The sequence below is a fragment of the Maniola jurtina genome, chromosome 28 (genome assembly GCF_905333055.1).
Source record: "Maniola jurtina chromosome 28, ilManJurt1.1, whole genome shotgun sequence".
In the NCBI taxonomy this organism is placed as follows: domain Eukaryota; kingdom Metazoa; phylum Arthropoda; class Insecta; order Lepidoptera; family Nymphalidae; genus Maniola; species Maniola jurtina.
This window is the reverse complement of record NC_060056.1, coordinates 431,951-451,913: the sequence shown is the minus strand read 5'-3', so window position 1 is coordinate 451,913 and position 19,963 is coordinate 431,951. Positions and strand designations below refer to the sequence as shown.

Below are 19,963 nucleotides of genomic sequence, written 5' to 3'. Positions count from 1 at the left end.
ATTTTGCTCAAAATTTTTGAGTTAAATCGAGTCAGATTTGTGAGAGACATAAATGTATCTCGTTTTAACCGTGTTTTAAGTCTGAAAAAGTCAAACTACGCTCTTTATACCAATGTTGACCGTATAAGTTAAAACAAGAAAAAATATTGGGTAAATAAATCTGTCTCGCCTTAAAAATAAAACAAATACACAGTTAAGTATATTAATTTTATTTTTATTTATTAAATTCACCTACAGCTACTTAACGTATACATTAAATATTGTTGTTCATACTTAACTAAATCTTATCGTTTCAGGAATCTGGAGTGGTTCCGTACCTGGAGAAGCTTGGGTTCGACATAGTCGGCTACGGGTGTATGACTTGTATTGGCAACTCAGGTCCCATAGATGATAACATCGCCAACACCATTGAAAAGGTATTACGAATTACATATTTTTTTGCCACTTGCTCGGAAATTCTTCTTCTTCTAGTGCCGTCTCCTATCGGAGGTTGGCAATCATTAAGGCTAACTGGATCTTGTTCACCGCTGCTCTAAACAGTGACCTCGTACTCATGTTAAACCACTGGCGAAGGTTTTTGAGCCAGGATGTTCATCTGCGGCCAGGTCTATGTCTGCCCTTTATTTTCCCTTGCTCGGAAATTGCTTTAAGTTAAAAGTTAAGTTAGCCCTATAGTCTATAGTCTATACCTATGCGTAAACAAATAAAAGTTCAAATAGATACTTACCTACCTATAAATAACAAAAAAAAATTCAAATAGGTAGGTACGTACTACCTATGCGTTTTTAAAAAACCAGCCAAGTGCGCATCAAAGTCGTGCACCGAGGGTCCCGTACTCGGCTATTTTTTCCAACATTTTGCACGATAAATCGAAAACTATCATGCATAAAAATAAATAAAAATCTGTTTTATTAGGATGTGCAGGTAAAGCCCTTTCATATGATACCCCGCTTATTATAGTTATCTTACTTTGAAAATTGAAACACATTTTAATTTTTTTTTTGTGATGTAACCACAAATTCACTGTTTTCGGATCTTTTCCTTTACTTGTGCTATAGGACCTACCTACCAGCCTTTCATGATTCTCGGTCAACGGGAAGTACCCTATAGGTTTCTTGACAGACACGTCAGACAGACAGACAGACAGACAGTCAACAAAGTGATCCTATAAGGGTGCCATTTCCTTTTGAGGTACGGAACACTGAAAAACGTCTCTTCTGCCCTCACGCCAGTTATTTCCAACACTTGGATTCGATTCGCACTTGGCCGGTTTTTTTAGAATAGAATAGATTTTTATTCAAATAAACTTTTACAAGTGCTTTTGAATCGTCAAAATAATTTACCACTGGTTCGGAATGCCGTTCCTAACGAGAAGAACCAGCAAGAAACTCGGCGGTTGCTAATCTAATTGATCTTTGATCTCCTTCTAGAACGAGCTGGTCTGCTGCGGAGTTCTGTCAGGCAATAGAAACTTTGAGGGTCGCATCCACCCCAACACTAGGGCCAATTACCTGGCGTCACCTTTGTTAGTCATAGCTTACGCTTTGGCTGGCACTGTTGACATTGACTTTGAGACGGAACCGCTGGGTGAGTACTCTATTCCCTCACTCTCTATTACATTTCCTTTTTTTTTCATTTCATTTATTTGCATAGATTGAGGAATATAATATGTACGCTTATGGGTACAGGAACTACAATCTACCACGGCGTGGCATGCAAAATAACTTCTTATTCTAATTTTACAATATCAAAATTCATCCATTAACAAAATAAAAATATCCGATCTTCCTCAATCTTTATTACCTCACTCACTATTACCTCACCCTTTATTAACTAGAGGATGCCCGCGACTTTGTCCGCGTGGACTTAGGTTTTTAAAGATCCCGTGGGAACTGTTTGATTTTCCGGGATAAAAATACCAAATTTCATACAAATCGGTTAAACGGATGGGGTTTGAGGAATCCCGTGAAAAATCAAAGATTTTCCGCGATAAAAATTAGCCTATATCCGTCCCCGGGATATAAGCTAACTCTGTACCTTTCGTCAGAATCGGTTAAACTGTTGGGCCGTGAAAAGGTAGCAGACAGACAGACACACTTTCGCATTTATAATATTAGTATGGATCCATGAAAGGGTTTGGCCATAATCTACCAGGGTGGTAGATATAGCCAACCCCTTCTCATTCTGAGAGGAGACCTGTGCTCAGTAGTGAGCCAGCGACGATGATATGATGATGATAGAAAATTTTTGGTCCAGGCAAACGCGCGGATGGTTCTCCAGTGTTCCTGCGTGAGATTTGGCCCACGAGAGCTGAAATACAGGAGGTTGAGAACAAGTACGTCATTCCGGGAATGTTCAAAGAGGTATTTATACTATTTCATTTATTAAAAAAGAACTGGCCAAGTGCGAGTCAGACTCGCGCACCGAGGGTTCCGTATTCGGGTATTTTCCCCGACATTTTGTACGATAAATCAAAAACTATTATCCATACTTAGTATTATAAATGCGAAAGTGTATTTGTCTGTCTGTCTGTCTGCTACGTTTTCACGGCTCAACCGTTGAACCGATTTATATGAAATTTGGTCCAGAGGTACCTTGCTTCCCGAAAATAGACATAGGTAACTCCTTATTCCAGAAAATCAAAAAGTTCCCACGAGATTTTAAAAAAACCAAATCCGCGCGGACGAAGTCGCGGGTATCAACTAGTTTTGTTATATATTTCAAAAGAATAAGAGCATTTTCGATGAAAACACTGTTTTTTTGGACAACTATCTTCATGACACAACTCGAATAAAAGCAAAACTCGGGGGTCAATATCCCGTCTATGCAGTGGTATTGAGTCCGCGGCATCTATCTACGCAACGTTCGTTGACCTCTAGCAGATGTTACATTGTGAATATTTTAAGAATACAGGTTTTTAAATATTATTTTTTCATGTTTTTCGTGATATCTTACCATCAGTGCCATCACATGTCTTCGGGTTTATTTATATCCTGTTTTTCATTCATTCATTGAATGCATTGATTCATTAGTTTCTATTTCATCTTGACAGGTATATGAGAAGATAGAAGAAGGCTCAGCTACATGGCAGGCTTTGGATGTGCCTAAAGGAAAGTTGTATGGATGGGACCCTGAATCCACTTATATCAAGAGACCACCATTCTTTGATGGTATGACCAAGGTGAGTGAATAAAACAAAATATGATTTATTTATTTATTTAACAAGTGTAAATTAAAAATTTACAACACTACGACAAGTAAAGGTTACAGAAACTAGAAAAGAGCTGATAACTTTCAAGCGGCTGAACCGATTTTCTTGGATTATAGCTAAGAACACTCTCGATCAAGCCACCTTTCAAACAAAAAAACTAATTGAAATCGGTTCATTAGTTTAGGAGCTACGATGCCACTGATACACACGTTAACTGTCTGTCTGTCGGACAGACAGGCAGTCAACAAGGTTCCAATTTTCTTTTTGAGGTACGGAACTTTAAAAAGTAAGACAAACATGCTTTTTCTTTCAGGACCTACCACCAATTCGTAACATCGAAAACGCTCGTTGTCTTCTTCTACTGGGTGACTCTGTGACCACAGACCACATCTCGCCCGCTGGATCCATCGCCAGAAACTCGCCTGCTGCTCGATTCCTCGCCGACAGAGGGTGAGTTAACCCGCGAGCGAAGCAAGCGCGAAAATTTCCTAGTTACGAATTTTTTTAAATTTATTTTGGTTGCAGGCTAACACCTCGTGAGTTCAACTCGTATGGCTCTCGCCGCGGCAATGACGCGGTGATGTCGCGCGGCACCTTCGCGAACATTCGACTCGTCAACAAAATGGCACCGTCTCCTGGACCCCGCACCGTCCACCACCCTTCATTACAAGTAATGGATATATTCGACGCGGCTGACAGGTGAGACCCATCTCTACAACCTTTGACCCCTTTACCCCCAACATGACTCCTTTAACCCGAACGTGACCCCCTTAACCCCAACTTGGCCCGTTTAATCCCACTTGACCCCTTTATTCCCAACATGGCCCTTAATCTCAACTTGACCCCTTGAACCCTAACCTGACCCGTTTAATCCCACTTGACCCCTTTATTCTCAACATGGCCCCTTAATCTCAACTTGACACCTTGAACCCCAACTTGACCCTTTTGATCCCAACTTGACCCCTTCAATATCACCAATATCACCACCTTAGCTTCAATATGGCTCCTTCACCCCCACCTACAGCAAGAATTGACCCTTTTAACCCAGCATGAACCCTTGAACCCCAACTTGATCCCTTGAACCCGAATTTGACACCTTGAACCCCAACTTGCCCCTTTAATCCCAACTTGACCCATTCAATATCACCAATATCACCATCTTAGGTCCAATATGGCTCCTTTACCCCCACCCACAGGAAGCATTGACCCTTTTAGCCCAGCATAAACCCTTGAATACCCCAACTTGACCCCTTGAACCCCAACTTGACCCCTTCTATACTTTGTGTTTGCAGATACGCAAAGGAAAACGTGTCGCTCATAGCGATAGTGGGGAAGGACTACGGATCGGGATCCAGCCGAGACTGGGCCGCTAAAGGACCCTTCCTGTTGGTAAGTTGAAGCTTCTTAGGGTTCCGTACTACAAAACGAAAAACGGAACCCTTATAAGATCACATCGTTGTTTGTTGGTATGTCGTGTCTATCGAGAATACCTATAGGGTACTTCCCGTTGATCTAGAATCATGAAATTTGGCACGTAGGTAGGTCTTATACCACAAGTTAAGGAAAAAATCCGAAAACCGTGAATTGGTGGTTATATCATACAAAAAAAATATGTTCACAAAAAATTTAATTCACTAAAACACATATAGATGTCGTAAACCATTATTAACTTGCAGAGTTCTACATAATGGTGTTAGGTATTTCTTGTACTATGGTACGGAACCCTCCGCATTGGAGTCCGACTCGCACTTAACTGGTTTTTTTTTTAACTGGGAATGTTTTGTCAGACAAAATTATATTATTGTACATATTATCAAGTATGAGACTGGTTTTTAAATTAAATATTGGCATAAAAGGTCAAAACCCTAACTTATATTTTTATCCCCCAGGGCATAAGAGCTGTGATAGCAGAATCCTTCGAAAGGATCCATCGCTCTAACCTCGTCGGTATGGGCATAATGCCCTTGGAATTCCTGCCCGGGCAAAACGCGGATTCCCTAGGCTTGACCGGGGCAGAACAGTACACTATTAAAGTACCTGAAGACTTGGCGCCACAACACTTACTTACTGTACAGGTAACTATTATAATAACTGACTAATTTCTTCGACGCAGCTGATGCTACCGACACCAGAATTTCTTTAGAGTGTGCTGCTGACTTATCTTCATTGAATATTGCGTTGCTTTTAGAATAGAATAGATTTTTGTTCAAAATAAACTTTTACAAGTGCTTTTGAATCGTCAAATAATTTACCACTGGTTTGGAATGCCGTTCCTACCGAGAAGAACCAGCAAGAAACTCGGCGGTTGCTCTTTTCAATTGTTCAATTTACAATAATATTCCATACTATACAAGAAATTGCAGTCCCGCACATTGCTGGAACGAGTCAAATCCATGCTTTTTTATCATTTACATAATCTTCGATTGTGTAATAAGCTTACTGCATAGAGGTAACTATTATAATACCAGACTAATTTCTTCGACGCAACTGATGCAACTGACGCGTGAACCGACGTATGCATGAAATCTTCGGCATGTGCGAGTTATCGCCATTGAATTGAATATTATTGCGTTGCTTTTAATACTAAATACGAAATGTATTTAATTTTTTTTAGTAGCTAAAAACACTATCATAAAAAATATTACCCATTGGCTTTTTCTTTTTTTCTAGGTGGACAATGGTACATCATTCCAAGTCAAAGTGCGATTCGACACTGAGGTGGATTTAACCTATTACAGAAATGGAGGTATTTTGAACTATATGATTAGAAAGATGTTGTAATTATAGTTTACAATCGCAACCTTTAGCACGAGTTATTTTCGTTTTCGTAAACGAAATTCTAGGTTACTAGATGAACTATGTTGTTCTTACTCCTTTGGGTTAGTACCGGATTTTATATTTTACCAACATTCATAGATTTCGAGCATTGAAACACTTCAGTGTTAAAATAAAACGGCTATAGCTGTTTGTTTGGGGGCCCTGAGGATATAGGTTTTAGAGTATCTGCATCTTTTTCTTTTTAATATTGCTAAAAAGGGACGGAACATGGATTTTACATTTAAAGCCTAAATTTTATTAGTGTACAGTATACACTACTGTTCAAACCCCACCCGTTGGACTATTGTCGTGCCCAAACCTAGTACAAGCTTAGTTGGAGGGAAAGGGGAATGTTAGTCATGATTAAAATGACTAATATTCTTAGTAAAAAAAAACTGTCAAACTGTGTCTGTCCTTTTCATAATACATTAGTAAGAAGAGGATGCGAATACTTTAAAATATTGTTGTGCTCAGAAACCGTACCATTGTCTCGCTCGTTGACGATCGAATTCTATCAACGTTGTCGAGATAGAAAATCTTATACTAAGCACACTGCTTAGTTGGATAAGGCTAATGTTATATTTTTTAAGTTTTTTTGGAAATGGGTTAGTTGTTTTTTTTTGTTTTTATTTATTTGGGTTAGGGGTTGTATTTAATGTTTGTATTTAGTAAAGGGGCTTAAGTAAGTTTTTATATTACGCGAATTGGCTTAGCGATTTTTTTTTTTAAATCTTTATTTAAAGAGATTATTCGCTGGGCGAATATGCCTCTCTATATAGCTGCAATATAATGCATTCTAAATCAAAATTAAATTAAAGAAATTGATATGTTAGGGCGGTTACGCACTCATCCGATCAGAGTCCGTGAAAATACGTTCCGAAGTAGTCGTAGAACTATTTGTATGGCAGCTCACGCACTAGCTCCGACTTCCGTCATCCGAGTTCTCTCCGTCATCCGTGAGAATATTTCGGATGTGCCTCGGATTCAAATCGGACGTATGACGTAGATATGTCAAAGATGTCCATTGAATAGCTTGGATGTGGATTAGAGATCGGATTAGTGCGTAAGCAATATCTGAGTTCAGTCCGACTTTTTAATATGTATATCCGTATTTTTACGGACGGATCGGATAAGTGCGTAACCGCTCTTACAGAACCCGTTTTCAGTTAAAACTAGTTTTAAGTAGTAAAAACTAATTTTAATCACACATATTTATCTAATTATGTTCGCTAACTGATAGCGTGACAGGCTGACTCACTGACTGACTGTTTTCTTTAAATAAGCTTAGCCAGAAGACTCGCTCCGTCGTCCCTTCATTCAGCTTTACCCACTCGACCTTCGTTTCGCTATAGATGTCGCGGTGCTTAGATATTGTTCTAAGCTAATTGAATAATTCTAGTTTTTACTAGTTAAAACTAGTAGTAACGAAACTTTGTCAAAACAAATTTTTACTAGTACAAGTTGAAAACAGGTTTTTTGCTATGACAAAATATTAAGCCGGTTCTATACTCACACGTGAAGGCGCGCCGTTATTTCACGCCGTGAATGTATACCGCGATCCAGACGTGAACTGTGTCCCTCCACACTCGCAAATCTGCAGTCTTGTTCGTGACTATGGACGGAACCCTTTGTCGCGGACCAAAAACCGACACTGATCGGGGAAAGGGGAACGCGAAGGCGTGAACAACATCTTTTTTTTTTTTTTTTTTTTTTTTAATTTATTTAATCAAAAAAAAAATTAACATTGGATCTATAATATTATCGCTCGCCAAACTGGTGGGCCAGTTTGTTGGCGAGGTGGCGCTCTTATTTTATCGTACATATTAACTAACTTATCCATACACCTTAATCTATACTTATAATAAACTTACTACGAGTAAACATTTATTTAAACCTAACTAATTTATTAAACAGACAAAAACACATTACTATACAAATCAAAAGAAAACACAAAACACAAATTACTAATTTTATAAAGCATGGATCTACTCCGTTAGGGAGTCCCTAAGTAGGTGTTCCTTTAACCTCTTCTTTAGGACTCCCTCACTGAGCCCATCGCTGTCCTCCTCAGCCCAGCCGATTGCATTATATAATTTGGGTACTATATATGCGCTTATTCTTTTGCCATAGTAGTTGTAGATTTTTGGCATTGAAAATCTCACCTTCCTATTTGTTCTAAGATCTACACTCGTGATTCGGAGTTGTCGCGGGCTTTCGCGGCCGTTCGCGCCGCGAGTGTAGAGCCCACTTAAGACATCGTAGTTACCAAGAAAAATACGCATTGAATTGAAAAAATCTCTGTCATTCAAAAAAGTTTTACGTAAAAAAATTCTCGGGCACAACTAGTTTATTTTAATTGTTAAGTTATATTTTCTAAAAGTTTAGTTAATAAGCGCTGTTCTTAAATAAACTATATATATATGATATTATAATTATATGTTACTATTTCGTAATAAAAATAGTACTAAGTTATTGCAAGATAAATTATTGCAAATTCACAAGAACTTGCAAATAGCAAATAATATAATTACTTAGGAATTTATACTCTGTGAATTATCTATTCAAATAAAATGTTATATTTTCTTATGACTTTTGTTTTATTTTTAACCTCCGACCCAAAAACAGGGGTGTTAAGGAGTGGTATAAGTTTGGCGCGTGTATCTGTCTGTGGCATCGTAGCTCCTAAACTAATGAACCGATTTTAATTTAGTTTTTTTTGTTTGAAAGGTGGCTTGATCGAAAGTGTTCTTAGCTATAATCCAAGAAAATCGGTTCAGCCATTTGAAAGTTATCAGCTCTTTTTTAGTTACTGTAACCTTCACTTGTCGGCTACAAAATTTTTAAGACCGCGTAACTTTGAAACCGAATATTTTAACAGAAATCTGGAAAACCACAGACATAGATATTAGTTTCTAGAATATGTCTGCAAAATTTCATGGACATTGGTTGCTTAATATTCAAATGAAATTGGAACTACGATTGTATGAAACGAGTGAGGGAGAGAGCCCTGTTAAGGATAATGATATTTAAAAAAAAGATTGGGTTTAGGATATGAAATTCTATTTATTTAAAGAATTAATAATGTACTTAATATTAAATTTGTATCCTAAATTCTTAATTCTAAATTAATAAGTATTTAAATATAACAGTATTAAGTAACATGTTCTTTTTCAATTTTGTCTTATAATTTAATTAAGTTTTACTATACCTACTTCTTCTGACAAACAGAAATGATTAAATTAATATTTTTTTCATTTTTTAATAATAAACATTTACTTTTGAGCAAGAAACAGTTAAAAATTATTTTGCTATAATCCGCCAACAGGATAAATCTGTATGGTCAAACATGCAGTTACAAGCTAAGCACCGCTTACCTCCCCAACCAAGCAATAAAGCCAAGTTCCCAAGCAAGCACTGCCACCACCATTCACATGCAACACCACACAAGACTTTTCCACTACTCTCGACGCACGTTTCGCCCCGACACCGGAGCATCCTCAGGAGATTTCGACTTTACAATGTGCATTGTTCCCGGAACGTTCCCGGAATTCCCGGAATCTTGACAATACAGCATTGTAAAGTCGAAATCTCCTGAGGATGCTCCGGTGTCGGGGCGAAACGTGCGTCGAGAGTAGTGGAAAAGTCTTGTGTGGTGTTGCATGTGAATGGTGGTGGCAGTGCTTGCTTGGGAACTTGGCTTTATTGCTTGGTTGGGGAGGTAAGCGGTGCTTAGCTTGTAACTGCATGTTTGACCATACAGATTTATCCTGTTGGCGGATTATAGCAAAATAATTTTTAACTGTTTCTTGCTAAACATGAACTTCCGCAAAGTAACGCCTGATTCTATCCAATATTTACTTTTGAATTCAAGTTGCTTTTATGATGAAATAAACCTGGGATCAAAAGTATCCCTGTCCTCTCATTAAAATTGATTAAGTATTTAGTCGAGACATTAAGTTGCAAGCAAATTCCAACAAGTAACCTTTCAGCATTAGAAAGCTATCACACTAATATTATAAAGGAGAAAGTTTGTATGTGTGTGTGTGTGTGTGTGTGTGTGTGTGTGTGTGTGTGTGTGTGTGTGTGTGTGTGTGTGTGTGTGTGTGTGTGTATGTTTGTTACTCCTTCACGCTAAAACTATAGATAATTCAATCCACGAAGACGCGCCCCACTCTTTTCCGCAATCGCTTACAGTGCAAGTGTGCAGTGTAAACTGCAAGAATGTGAGTTCTATTCCTACGCAGCGAGTAGCAATGTGGGCACACGCACACATAGTTAAATAGCAAAAAATTTCATAATTAACTGGAAGTATGCTCTACTTTATATTTTCACCTACTTTAAAAAAAAATATATAAGACGTGATGGTACTGCATTTATTGAACTAATTGTGTTATTGGCGTAGACATATAATACTCGATATTGGTTACTAATAATATTTTAATAACAACAAATATTGTATACTAGATGATGCCCGCGACTTTGTCCGCGTGGATTTAAGTTTTTTGAAATCCCGTGGGAACTCTTTGATTTTCCGGGATAAAAAGTAGCCTATCTGCTAATCCTGGATATTATCTATCTCTATTCTAAATTTTAGCCAAACTCTCACCTTTATAATATTAGTGTGATGTGAAGTGTGATATTGATAATATGTATAAGTATAGGCGTCACTCAGAAAAATCAATACCTCTTTTTTTCTGAGTGACGCCTATAAGTATTTAATATAATGATTTAAATATTTTTAACGAATTATTGGAATATCCTCCCAAAACCTAGCGAAAAACACAGGAACAAAACACGAAGAGGTTATCCAAGAGTTTTATCATTTCATATCATAATTTTTTATCATTTCTATTTTTATTCAAAATTCAAAATATTTTTATTCAATTAGACTTTTATAAGTTCTTTTGAATCGTCAAAAGCATCTACCACTGGTTCGGAATGCCTTTCCTACCGAGAAGAACCAGCAAGTAACTCGGCGGTTGCTCTTTTATCACAATTCAAATCTGTTTTTTAAAATAACCTAACATAAGAAAATCCTTCAATTACACTATATATTATTACATTAAAAAATAATAATATATACAAAAAATTTAAGTAGAGCAACTTTCCGATGGATCACGATACGCAGCAAAGCAACCCAAATTGACCGTGTACACTGAGCCGTGGTCGACTCAAGACTAATGCTCGGACTGAACTCCCCGCACCCCGCGGTTTCCCCTCGCGATAAATAGTGGGGCGCGTCTTCGTGGATTGAAATATCTATACTGGACGGATTGGGCTGAAATTTAGAATGGAGATAGATTATACCCTGGATTAGCACATAGGCTACTTTTTATCCCGGAAAATCAAAGAGTTCCCACGGGAATTTTAAAAACCTACATCCATGCGAACGAATTCGCGTGTATCAGCTAGTTTTATCATAAAAGAAGAAAAGAAATAGATCCACCAACCAATCACAAACATGAGAAAAATAAATTGAGGTCCTTTAAATCATAAAAGTTTGGTCAAATTGAAATGTTACAGGTATTCAACCCGTGAAGTTGGGAGTGAAACTTTTTTCTCATGAAAGATTCAGTTAAGATCTAAAAAACCCCCCCCCCCCCCCCATTCCTGACTACAGCCATGTCTGAATGTAGTATAGAAGCAATCGTTATTTTGCGGAAGTCCATGATATACAAGGAACCGAAAGCTTAATTTGCTATAATCCGTTAAACCAAACAAATCTGTATGTACCTTACAATGCCTAATAATCTGTCTACATCTCCTGAGGATGCTCCGGTGTCGGGGCAAAACGTGCGAGTGGTGTTGGGATTTGTGTGGTACTGCGTGGTGGTGGTGCGTGTGGCTTTCTTGGCGGCTGGCTTTTCCTGCATGTTTATCAGTGGGAGGGCGGGCGGTGCATGTAGCACGCTGCATGTTGCACCATACAGATTTCTTTGGTTTGGCGGATTATAGCAAATTAAGCGTTTGGTTCCTTGTATGTCTGAATGGTGTAATTTATTTGAATGTCCGCTTAGCCTTCTGCTCTGCCGCATCGCTGGCTCCAATGAAGGTCCTCTTCAGTTTATGCTTCCGACTCTCTCTGTACTTTGCTGACACCTTCTCTGCCAGTTTTGCTATTCTCTTCATGGTTTGGGCTGGATATCTGTAACAATTGGTAAAAATATGATCACTTACCATCAAGTGAGATTGCTAAATTATCTTTGGAAATAAAAATCGGTCAAGTGCGAGTCGGATTTTCACATGAAAGGTTCCATTCCATCGTGCAAGAAATAACGCATTTGATTTTTTAAAGTTCCCGCAGGATTTAAAAAAAAAATTGAACCCATTCAGTCAAAGTTATAGACATCAGCTAGTTATTATATTATCTGGCATTATAGAACTCCTAGATTACAGGCCTTGTGTATGCCTTGCTTAGAGTATTTTCAAAATCAGCCAAGTTAAATTTACATTTTTACATAGATTCTCTAGATATTATACAGTCAAGACAAACCAAGAAAACCCTTATTACGTGCTTATTGGAAGCAGTTAGCAGTTACGGTCCTCCGAAATGAAGAATACGACAGAAAATACACCCATATTCTAAGTCGCAACCTCGAAAGCTCCTCAACTCCAACTCACTCGAGGAAACCTCAAGGATGACTCTAACAAACCTCGAAATTGGTATTCTTAGTTGTAAGGACCGAGCTAGGACTCGTGTTTACCTGCACCCCAGAAACTCAATGTTAGTGAAGATTTGAGCCAGAGTTATCAACTCCGATTCCTCAAAGTCATCTTTATGTTCCATCATGAAGCTGCGACGCACGTCCCACTGCTCGTCGGACTCGTGCTCCGTGCGCAACGCGTCTATATCCACCGAGGGCTTCATTTTTATTCAATAAATTGTAGAAAACCAAAAAAAAATCACGTTGTTTTTATTATTTGCCAATTTTGTCACGATTTTTTGTTTTGACTTTTGACAGATTTTTGACACAAATGAGACAGACTGACGTCAGCTACTCTAAGGTTTGGTCACAGACGAAAAGCTTTTTTGTTAGTCGAGTCGAATAGTCCAAGTTTATCGTGCATGCCTTTCCTTATTTGTCTATGATTTTAAAGACTAACATCCAAAGCCCATTGAAATTAAAAAAAAAGCTAAAAATAAGAAAAAAAGCCATTGAGAAAAACAATAAACATAACCTAAATTAAAAACCTATTTAGCCAAAAAATATTCAGTTACGAAATAAAAGTGAATTTTACCTGTTGTCGGTGTCAGATACAAACAAGCACATTTAAACAGCGCGGTAATTAGTACATAATAAAGAAAGAATTGTAATCAAGTGTTTTTTTTACTAAAGTAAGTAAAAATACCTACATTTATGTTTTTGCTATAGTTACCTGAAGAAAACCTTAGAACTAGCGAAACCATGTGAACCTTAAACGAGAGTTGTGTTATATCGACAACAATATGAGACTAGTTGATGCCCGTGGCTTCATCTAGCTTTAGATTAAAAAAAAACCGGCAAAGTGCGAGTCAGACTCGCGCTCTGAGGGTTCCGTAGTCGGGTATTTTTTCCAACATTTTGCACGATAAATCAAAAACTATCATATATAAAAATAAATAAAAATCTGTTTTAGAATGTATACGTAAAGCCCTTTCATACGATACCCCACTTGGTATAGTTATCTTACTTTGAAAATTGAACACATTTTAATTTTTTTTAAATGATGTAACCACAAATTCGCGGTTTTCAGATTTATTCCTGTACTTGTGTTATAAGACCTACCTAACCGCCAAATTTCATGATTCTAGGTCAATGGGAAGTACCCTATAGTTTTCTTGACAGATAGGCAGACAACAAAGTGATCCTATAAGGGTTCCGTTTTTCCTTTTGAGGTACAGAGCCCTAAAAACCCTGTGGAACTCTATTTTTCTGGGTCACAAAGTAACCCAACTCTTTCTCCAGGATATAAGCTATCTCTATCCCAAAGTCAATTGGATAAATAGATTGGTTGTTAAAAGGTAACATCCAGACGAAACACATTTTTTTTTTTAAATATTAGCCATGTTAAATGACTAATATTCCCCTTTCCTCTCCAACTAAGCGTCAGGCTTGTGCTAGGAGTAGGTACGACAATAGTGCAACGGGCGGGGTTTGAACCAATGACCCTTCGGTTTTCAGTCCACTCCTTTACCGGTTGAGCTATTGAGGCTTTGCTTTTTATTTGCTTTTATAATATCAGTATAAGTTTCATTTCAGCCCTCAATATGCCAGAGACTATAAAAATCCACCTTCAGTTTGGGGGAGGTGCAGAACTCTTGTTTGACAAAGTAAAAAAGAGAGAAGTGGAATTGCCAGCATTGAATAAATACTTCCCGGATTGCCAGAGCGCAAAATGGACCATAAAAGAACTGCTTGTATGGATTAAAGATAATTTGTTAAAAGAAAGGCCCGAGTTGTTCTTACAGGTAATATATTTTTTACCCGCCTGCGGGAAAACCAAAAGGAAGGTTTATGATTTTAGCAGTCTATGTATGTATGTTTGTATCAGATTCTGTGTGTTCCACAGTAGTGTTTAAACTACTGGGCCGATTTTGATGAATGAGGTGTCAATTCATTTGTTGTAAAGGTCCGGGTGACATAGGCTATGTTTTATACGGAAGAAATTAACCTATTTTTTATATATTATATATTTCAGAGTTTATTTGTGTTGATGGTAAAGGAAACGTTGTGAGGTAACCTGTATCAAAGCAAGCCTATTACTGGACAAAATATTATCCACTTTAATAAAAACCTATAAAATCATGTTTTATGAGCAAATAAAAAACTTGAATTCTTGAAGCTGTAGTCCACCAATCACCACTACTCATCAATCAATCCTCGATAGCTCAACGGTTGAGGAGCGGACTGAATTCCGGAAGGTCGGCGGTTCAAACCCCACCCATTGCACTTAGACACCACCACACACCCCACACAATTAGACTTACAAGTACTTTTGAACCGTTAAATGCATCTACCCCTGGTTCGGAACGCCTTTCGTACCGAGATGAACCAGCAAGAAACTCGGCGGTTGCTCTGTTCAAAGATATACCTATTCGTAAATTCGTTCCTCGATGCCTCGATAGCTCAACGGTTGAGGAGCGGACTGAATTCCGAAAGGTCCGCGGTTCAAACCCCACCCGTTGCACTATTGTTGTACACTCCTGGCACAAGCTTTACGCTTAATTGGAGGGGAAAGGGGAGTAATAGCCATGATTAGCATGGCTAATATTCTTTAAAAAAAGTCATAGTCTACTACCACACTGGATAAGCGCCTAGTGTGGTAGAGTATGGCTTGTCATCCTGAGAAACCTGAGTTGCCCGGCAAAGCTTGTTAAAAGCTTTGTACACTTTTTGTTTGTCAATTATGGAAAGATAATGGTAATGGAGTTATTAACTAACTGATTTTTTTTTAAAAGAATATTAGCCATGCTGCTAATCATGACTAATACTCCCCTTTCCCCTCCAATTAAGTGTGAAGCTTGTTCCAGGAGTGGGTACGACAATAGTGCAACGGGTGGGGTTTGAACCGCCGACCTTTCGGGATTCAGTCCGCTCCTCAACCGTTGAGCTATCGAGGCTCTGATGTAAATGTAAATGCTACAAGGGTGCCAAACGCGCCCTGGTCTGAGAAGAAGCCTACAAACTCTGTTTAACATAAGCCTCTGTTCACAGGGTGAGTCAGTGAGGCCTGGTATCCTGGTGCTGGTGAACGAGGCGGACTGGGAGCTGTGTGGAGAACTGTCATACGAGCTGAAGCAAAATGATGTTATTATGTTTATATCCACACTACACGGGGGCTAGGATAATAAGTTATGTACTATGTAAATTATAATAAGAAATGTAATTGTATTAATTAAAATAATTTTATTTTATAAAAGCGGCTTTTATTTTTCTCATATTTGACAAATCACCAGATTACAATTAGGGCTCATTTCTGGAGCTTTCGCGCTGTTCATCCATACTTCCATAACTTAACTAATACTATAAATGCGAAAGTGTGTCTGTCTGTCTGCTACCTTTTCACGGGCCAACAGTGTAACCGATTCTGACGAAATTTGGCACAGGATTAGCTTATGTCCCGGGGACGGACATAGGTTACTTTTTATCCCGGAAAATCAAAGAGTTCCCGCGGGATTACTAAAGACCATCTACTTAACTGATTTATATGTTTGGTACTGAAAGTAGCTTGCGTCTCTGTAATCGAAATAGGCAACTTTTTATCCCGGAAAATCAAACAGTTTCCAGGGGATCTATAAAAATCTAAATCCACGCGGACGAAGTCGCGGGCATCCTCTAGTCCAAATATATAAAAAGAAAAGCTGACTGACTGACTGATCTATCAACGCACAGCTCAAACTCTGTTTGGCATGCAGATAGCTATTATGATGAGATTATCCGCTAAGGATTTTCAAAAATTCTACCTCTAAGGGGGAAAATAGGGGTTTGAAATTTGAGTAGGCTCCTGAGTCTTGCGGATCTCATGTCCTTCTCCACTCCATCAACCCACCGACCTCTAGGTCTTCCTCGGCATCTGCAGCACTCCAGTTAGCTGTCCAACAACTTTTTCGGGGTAAATTCGTTTTAGGGTGAACTAATTTTTTGTGATGAAAATAAAAACTTAAAAACACATTGTCTCCCAAAGTCAAAGTCAAAGTCAAAATCATTTATTCAAAGTAGGTACAATTGTACTCCTTTTGATGGTCGAAATTGTTAACAGGGCTCTCTCCGTCACTCGCTTCTGCTCGCTTCATACAATCGTAGTTCCAATTTCATTTGAATATTAAGCAACCAAAGTCCATGAAATTTTGCAGACATATTCTAGAAACTAATATCTGTGTCTGTGGTGTTTTAGATTTTTCAAATAATATGTAGTTTCAAAATTACAGGGGCTCAAAGATTTGTATGTAAATTTTTAAGACCGCGTAACTTTGAAACCGAATATTTTAACAGAAATCTGGAAAACCACAGACAGATATTAGTTTCTAGAATATGTCTGCAAAATTTCATGGACTTTGGTTGCTTAATATTCAAATGAAATTGGAACTACGATTGTATGGAGCGAGTGACGGAGAGACCCCTCTTAAGTACCTACCATATAGTGGTGATAATAATTAATTACGTAACTTAAAACTAAAGCTACAAGGGTTCCAAACTCGCCCAAGTCTGAGAAGAGCCCACAACAAACTCAGCCGGGTACTCTTTTTGTTATTATCACCACTTTACAAAATCGCATAAACTTATTAGAACTATCAAAGCTGACTGGCAACTCATTCACAAGCTTTCGTATCATTTAAAAATAGTCCTTTACATTGTAATAGGATTTTCCAATCAGTCTAAGTTTTAAGAAAACTTTGAACTTATTGAAAGACATCTATACTAATAAATAAAATTGGAGTGTCTGTCTGTAATTTCGAAATAACTACCTCATATTAAGCTCATATGGTTATTTGAACGATACCATAACTGAATCACACGTTTTTAAAATTTTTGTCTGTCTGTCTGTCTGTCTGTCTGTCTGTCTGTTTGAAAAGGCTAATCTTTGGAACGGCTGAACCGATTTTGACGGGACTTTCACAGGCAAGTAGAGGATTGACCAGGGCGTAAAATAGGCTACTTTTTTAACCTACTTTCAAAAAGGGAGTTGTGTTTTTCTACCTATGTACACCGAAATCTCCGAGATTTCTGAACCGATTTGCGTCATTTCTTTTTTAATCGATAGAGGAACTTTGCGACATTGTTTCATAAAAAATTTGGAGTCCAACTCCTCAATCCTGATGCTGCAGGGGATCTGACCAATCCACGCGGGCGAAGCTGCGGGCATCAGCTAGTCTCAAATATGTCTTCTGGAAGCTTATTATAAAAAGCACACAGTTACCAATAAATGACTTGCTAACTTTACTTAGCCTAGAGGCGGGCATTACAAGTTTATTTTTATTTATCGAAAATAAATTGTAAAAAAATCGGTTGAGTACGAGTCGAACTCGCACACGATTGGTTACGTAACGTACTATTTGATATTTTAAAATTTTTATAACAGCAATTTTGAAACTTCTGTCAACTCTCTACCTGAGTTCGTGAGATAGAGTCTGCTAACATACTGACAGGCGGACGGACAGCGAAGGCTTAGTAATAGGGTCCCGTCAGTGCCCATTCGTCTACGGAACCCTACTCATGACTTTCTCGTTTTCAAATCGGCTTAAAAGCATTTGATTCCCTGTTAGGAATATTCCGACATACATCCCTCGCTTTTAGTTCCAAACCAATATACAGAGGGGTTGATCAAACAATAATAATCCAATTTGTTGATTTTGATGCAGTTTGCACTAAAACATGTAACTAACTAACAAACTAACAGGTTTAGTGTTGCGATGGTCTATGGCTTAGTGGTGACTACTTACCTCGCAATTTAGATGTCCCGGGGTTGATTTCAAAATGTTTTTTTTTTAAATCGAAGTTTCTTTTCCTAGTTAGGCCTTCGTAATGGGTTAACAAGTGTAAATTAAAAATTTATAACACCCCCGACAAGTGAAGGTTACAGTAACTAGAAAAGAGCTGATAGCATTCAAACGGCTGAACCGATTTCTTGGATTATAGCTAAGAACACTCTCGATCAAGCCACCTTTCAAACAAAAAAAAAACTAAATTAAAATCGGTTCATTAGTTTAGGAGTTATGGTGCCACAGACAGATACACAGATAGGTACACACGTCAAACTTATAACACCCCTCTTTTTGGGTCGGGGAAATGTGAAAATGCGAAAGTGTATCTGTCTGTCTGTCTGCTACCTTTTCACGGCCCAACAGTGTAACCGATTCTAACGAAGTTTAGTACAGGGTTAGGTTATATCCCGGGGACGGACATAGGCTACTTTTTATCCCGGAAAATCAAAGAGTTCCCGCGAGATTCCCAAAGACCCATCCACTTAACCGATTCGTATGAAATTGGGTACCGAAGTAGCTTGCGTCCCTGTAATTGACATAGGCAACTTTTTATCCCGGAAAATCAAACAGTTCCCACGGGATCTAAAAATCTAAACGCGGACGAAGTCGCGGGCATCCTCTAGTAATCTATAAATTAGCTGTTCTGATAGGAACTTATGTAACTTATAAATTATATTTGCAATATTTAGTTCAAGCAGCGGCCTTTGAGTAGGTCACCTAATCTTTTAAGTTTGAGCTAGAATAACACCACAATCCTTGTACTTAGTACAAGAGACAGCTGTAACATTCAAATTCAAATTCAAAATGTTTTTATTCAATTAAACTTTTGCAAGTGCTTTTGAATCGTCAATAAAATCTACCACTGGTTCGGATTGCCGTTCCTACCGAGAAGAACCAGCAAGAAACTCGGCGGTTGCTCTTTTCAAGTACATATTCAATTTACAATAATATGGCATACTGTACCTATATATAATTAGTATTGATATAATATGTAATTGGCTTACTTCTATAGCGCCCGGCGTAACCACCTTTTTGCGCTCCTTCCCTACCGCCTATTAGTTCGTTCTTAAGAGGGGTCTCTCCGTCACTCGCTCCATACAAACGTAGTTCCAATTTCATTTGAATATTAAGCAACCAAAGTCCATGAAATTTTGCAGACATATTCTAGAAACTAATATCTATGTCTGTGGTTTTCCAGATTTCCGTTAAAATATTCGGTTTCAAAGTTACGCGGTCTTAAATATTCACATACAAATCTTTGAGCCCCTGTAATTTTAAAACTCCATATTAAAAAAAAAATCTAAAACACCACAGGCACAGATATTAGTGTCTAGAATATGTCTGCAAAATTTCATGGACTTTGGTTGCTTAATATTCAAATGAAATGGGAACTACGATTGTATGGAGTAAGTGACGGAGAGAGCCCTGTTAATTTGTTTCTTGTTTAAAACGCTGAGCTTCTTTTAACTAGT

The 19,963-nt window shown here is 38.1% G+C and overlaps 3 protein-coding genes across 4 annotated transcripts in view; 2 read left to right on the top strand and 1 right to left on the bottom strand.

The window, feature by feature from the left end:
* The window catches only part of LOC123879478 (cytoplasmic aconitate hydratase-like), a 32,690-nt gene extending 25,172 nt beyond the window's left edge, over positions 1-7,518 (top strand). Inside the window, exons 14-22 of the mRNA XM_045927197.1 lie at positions 297-416; positions 1,431-1,587; positions 2,257-2,363; positions 3,053-3,181; positions 3,525-3,661; positions 3,737-3,910; positions 4,504-4,600; positions 5,101-5,286; positions 5,882-7,518. Coding sequence (XP_045783153.1) covers positions 297-416; positions 1,431-1,587; positions 2,257-2,363; positions 3,053-3,181; positions 3,525-3,661; positions 3,737-3,910; positions 4,504-4,600; positions 5,101-5,286; positions 5,882-5,992 — 1,218 coding nt within the window. The 3' untranslated portion in view covers positions 5,993-7,518. The remainder of the gene's footprint in view (positions 1-296; positions 417-1,430; positions 1,588-2,256; positions 2,364-3,052; positions 3,182-3,524; positions 3,662-3,736; positions 3,911-4,503; positions 4,601-5,100; positions 5,287-5,881) is intronic.
* A 3,924-nt stretch (positions 7,519-11,442) lies between these two features.
* On the bottom strand, positions 11,443-12,988 carry LOC123879535 (partner of xrn-2 protein 1-like). The gene is made up of 3 exons (XM_045927302.1): positions 12,733-12,988; positions 12,020-12,173; positions 11,443-11,662 (listed from the first exon to the last, which is right to left on the bottom strand). The coding sequence occupies exons 1-2, from the start codon at positions 12,894-12,896 to the stop codon at positions 12,026-12,028; spliced, it is 312 nt and encodes a 103-aa protein (XP_045783258.1). The 5' UTR covers positions 12,897-12,988; the 3' UTR covers positions 11,443-11,662; positions 12,020-12,025.
* Positions 12,989-13,163: 175 nt separating this feature from the next.
* Positions 13,164-15,902, top strand: LOC123879534 (ubiquitin-related modifier 1 homolog). 2 transcript variants are annotated; one of them, XM_045927300.1, is made up of 3 exons: positions 13,164-13,364; positions 14,269-14,477; positions 15,724-15,901. In XM_045927300.1, exons 2-3 carry the CDS (start codon positions 14,277-14,279, stop codon positions 15,850-15,852), a joined length of 330 nt encoding a protein of 109 aa, XP_045783256.1. In that variant the 5' UTR covers positions 13,164-13,364; positions 14,269-14,276; the 3' UTR covers positions 15,853-15,901. The 2 variants fall into 2 exon arrangements, with proteins under 2 accessions (XP_045783256.1, XP_045783257.1); XM_045927301.1 differs by lacking the exon at positions 13,164-13,364 and having other exon boundaries at positions 15,724-15,902.
* Positions 15,903-19,963: the final 4,061 nt, after the last annotated feature.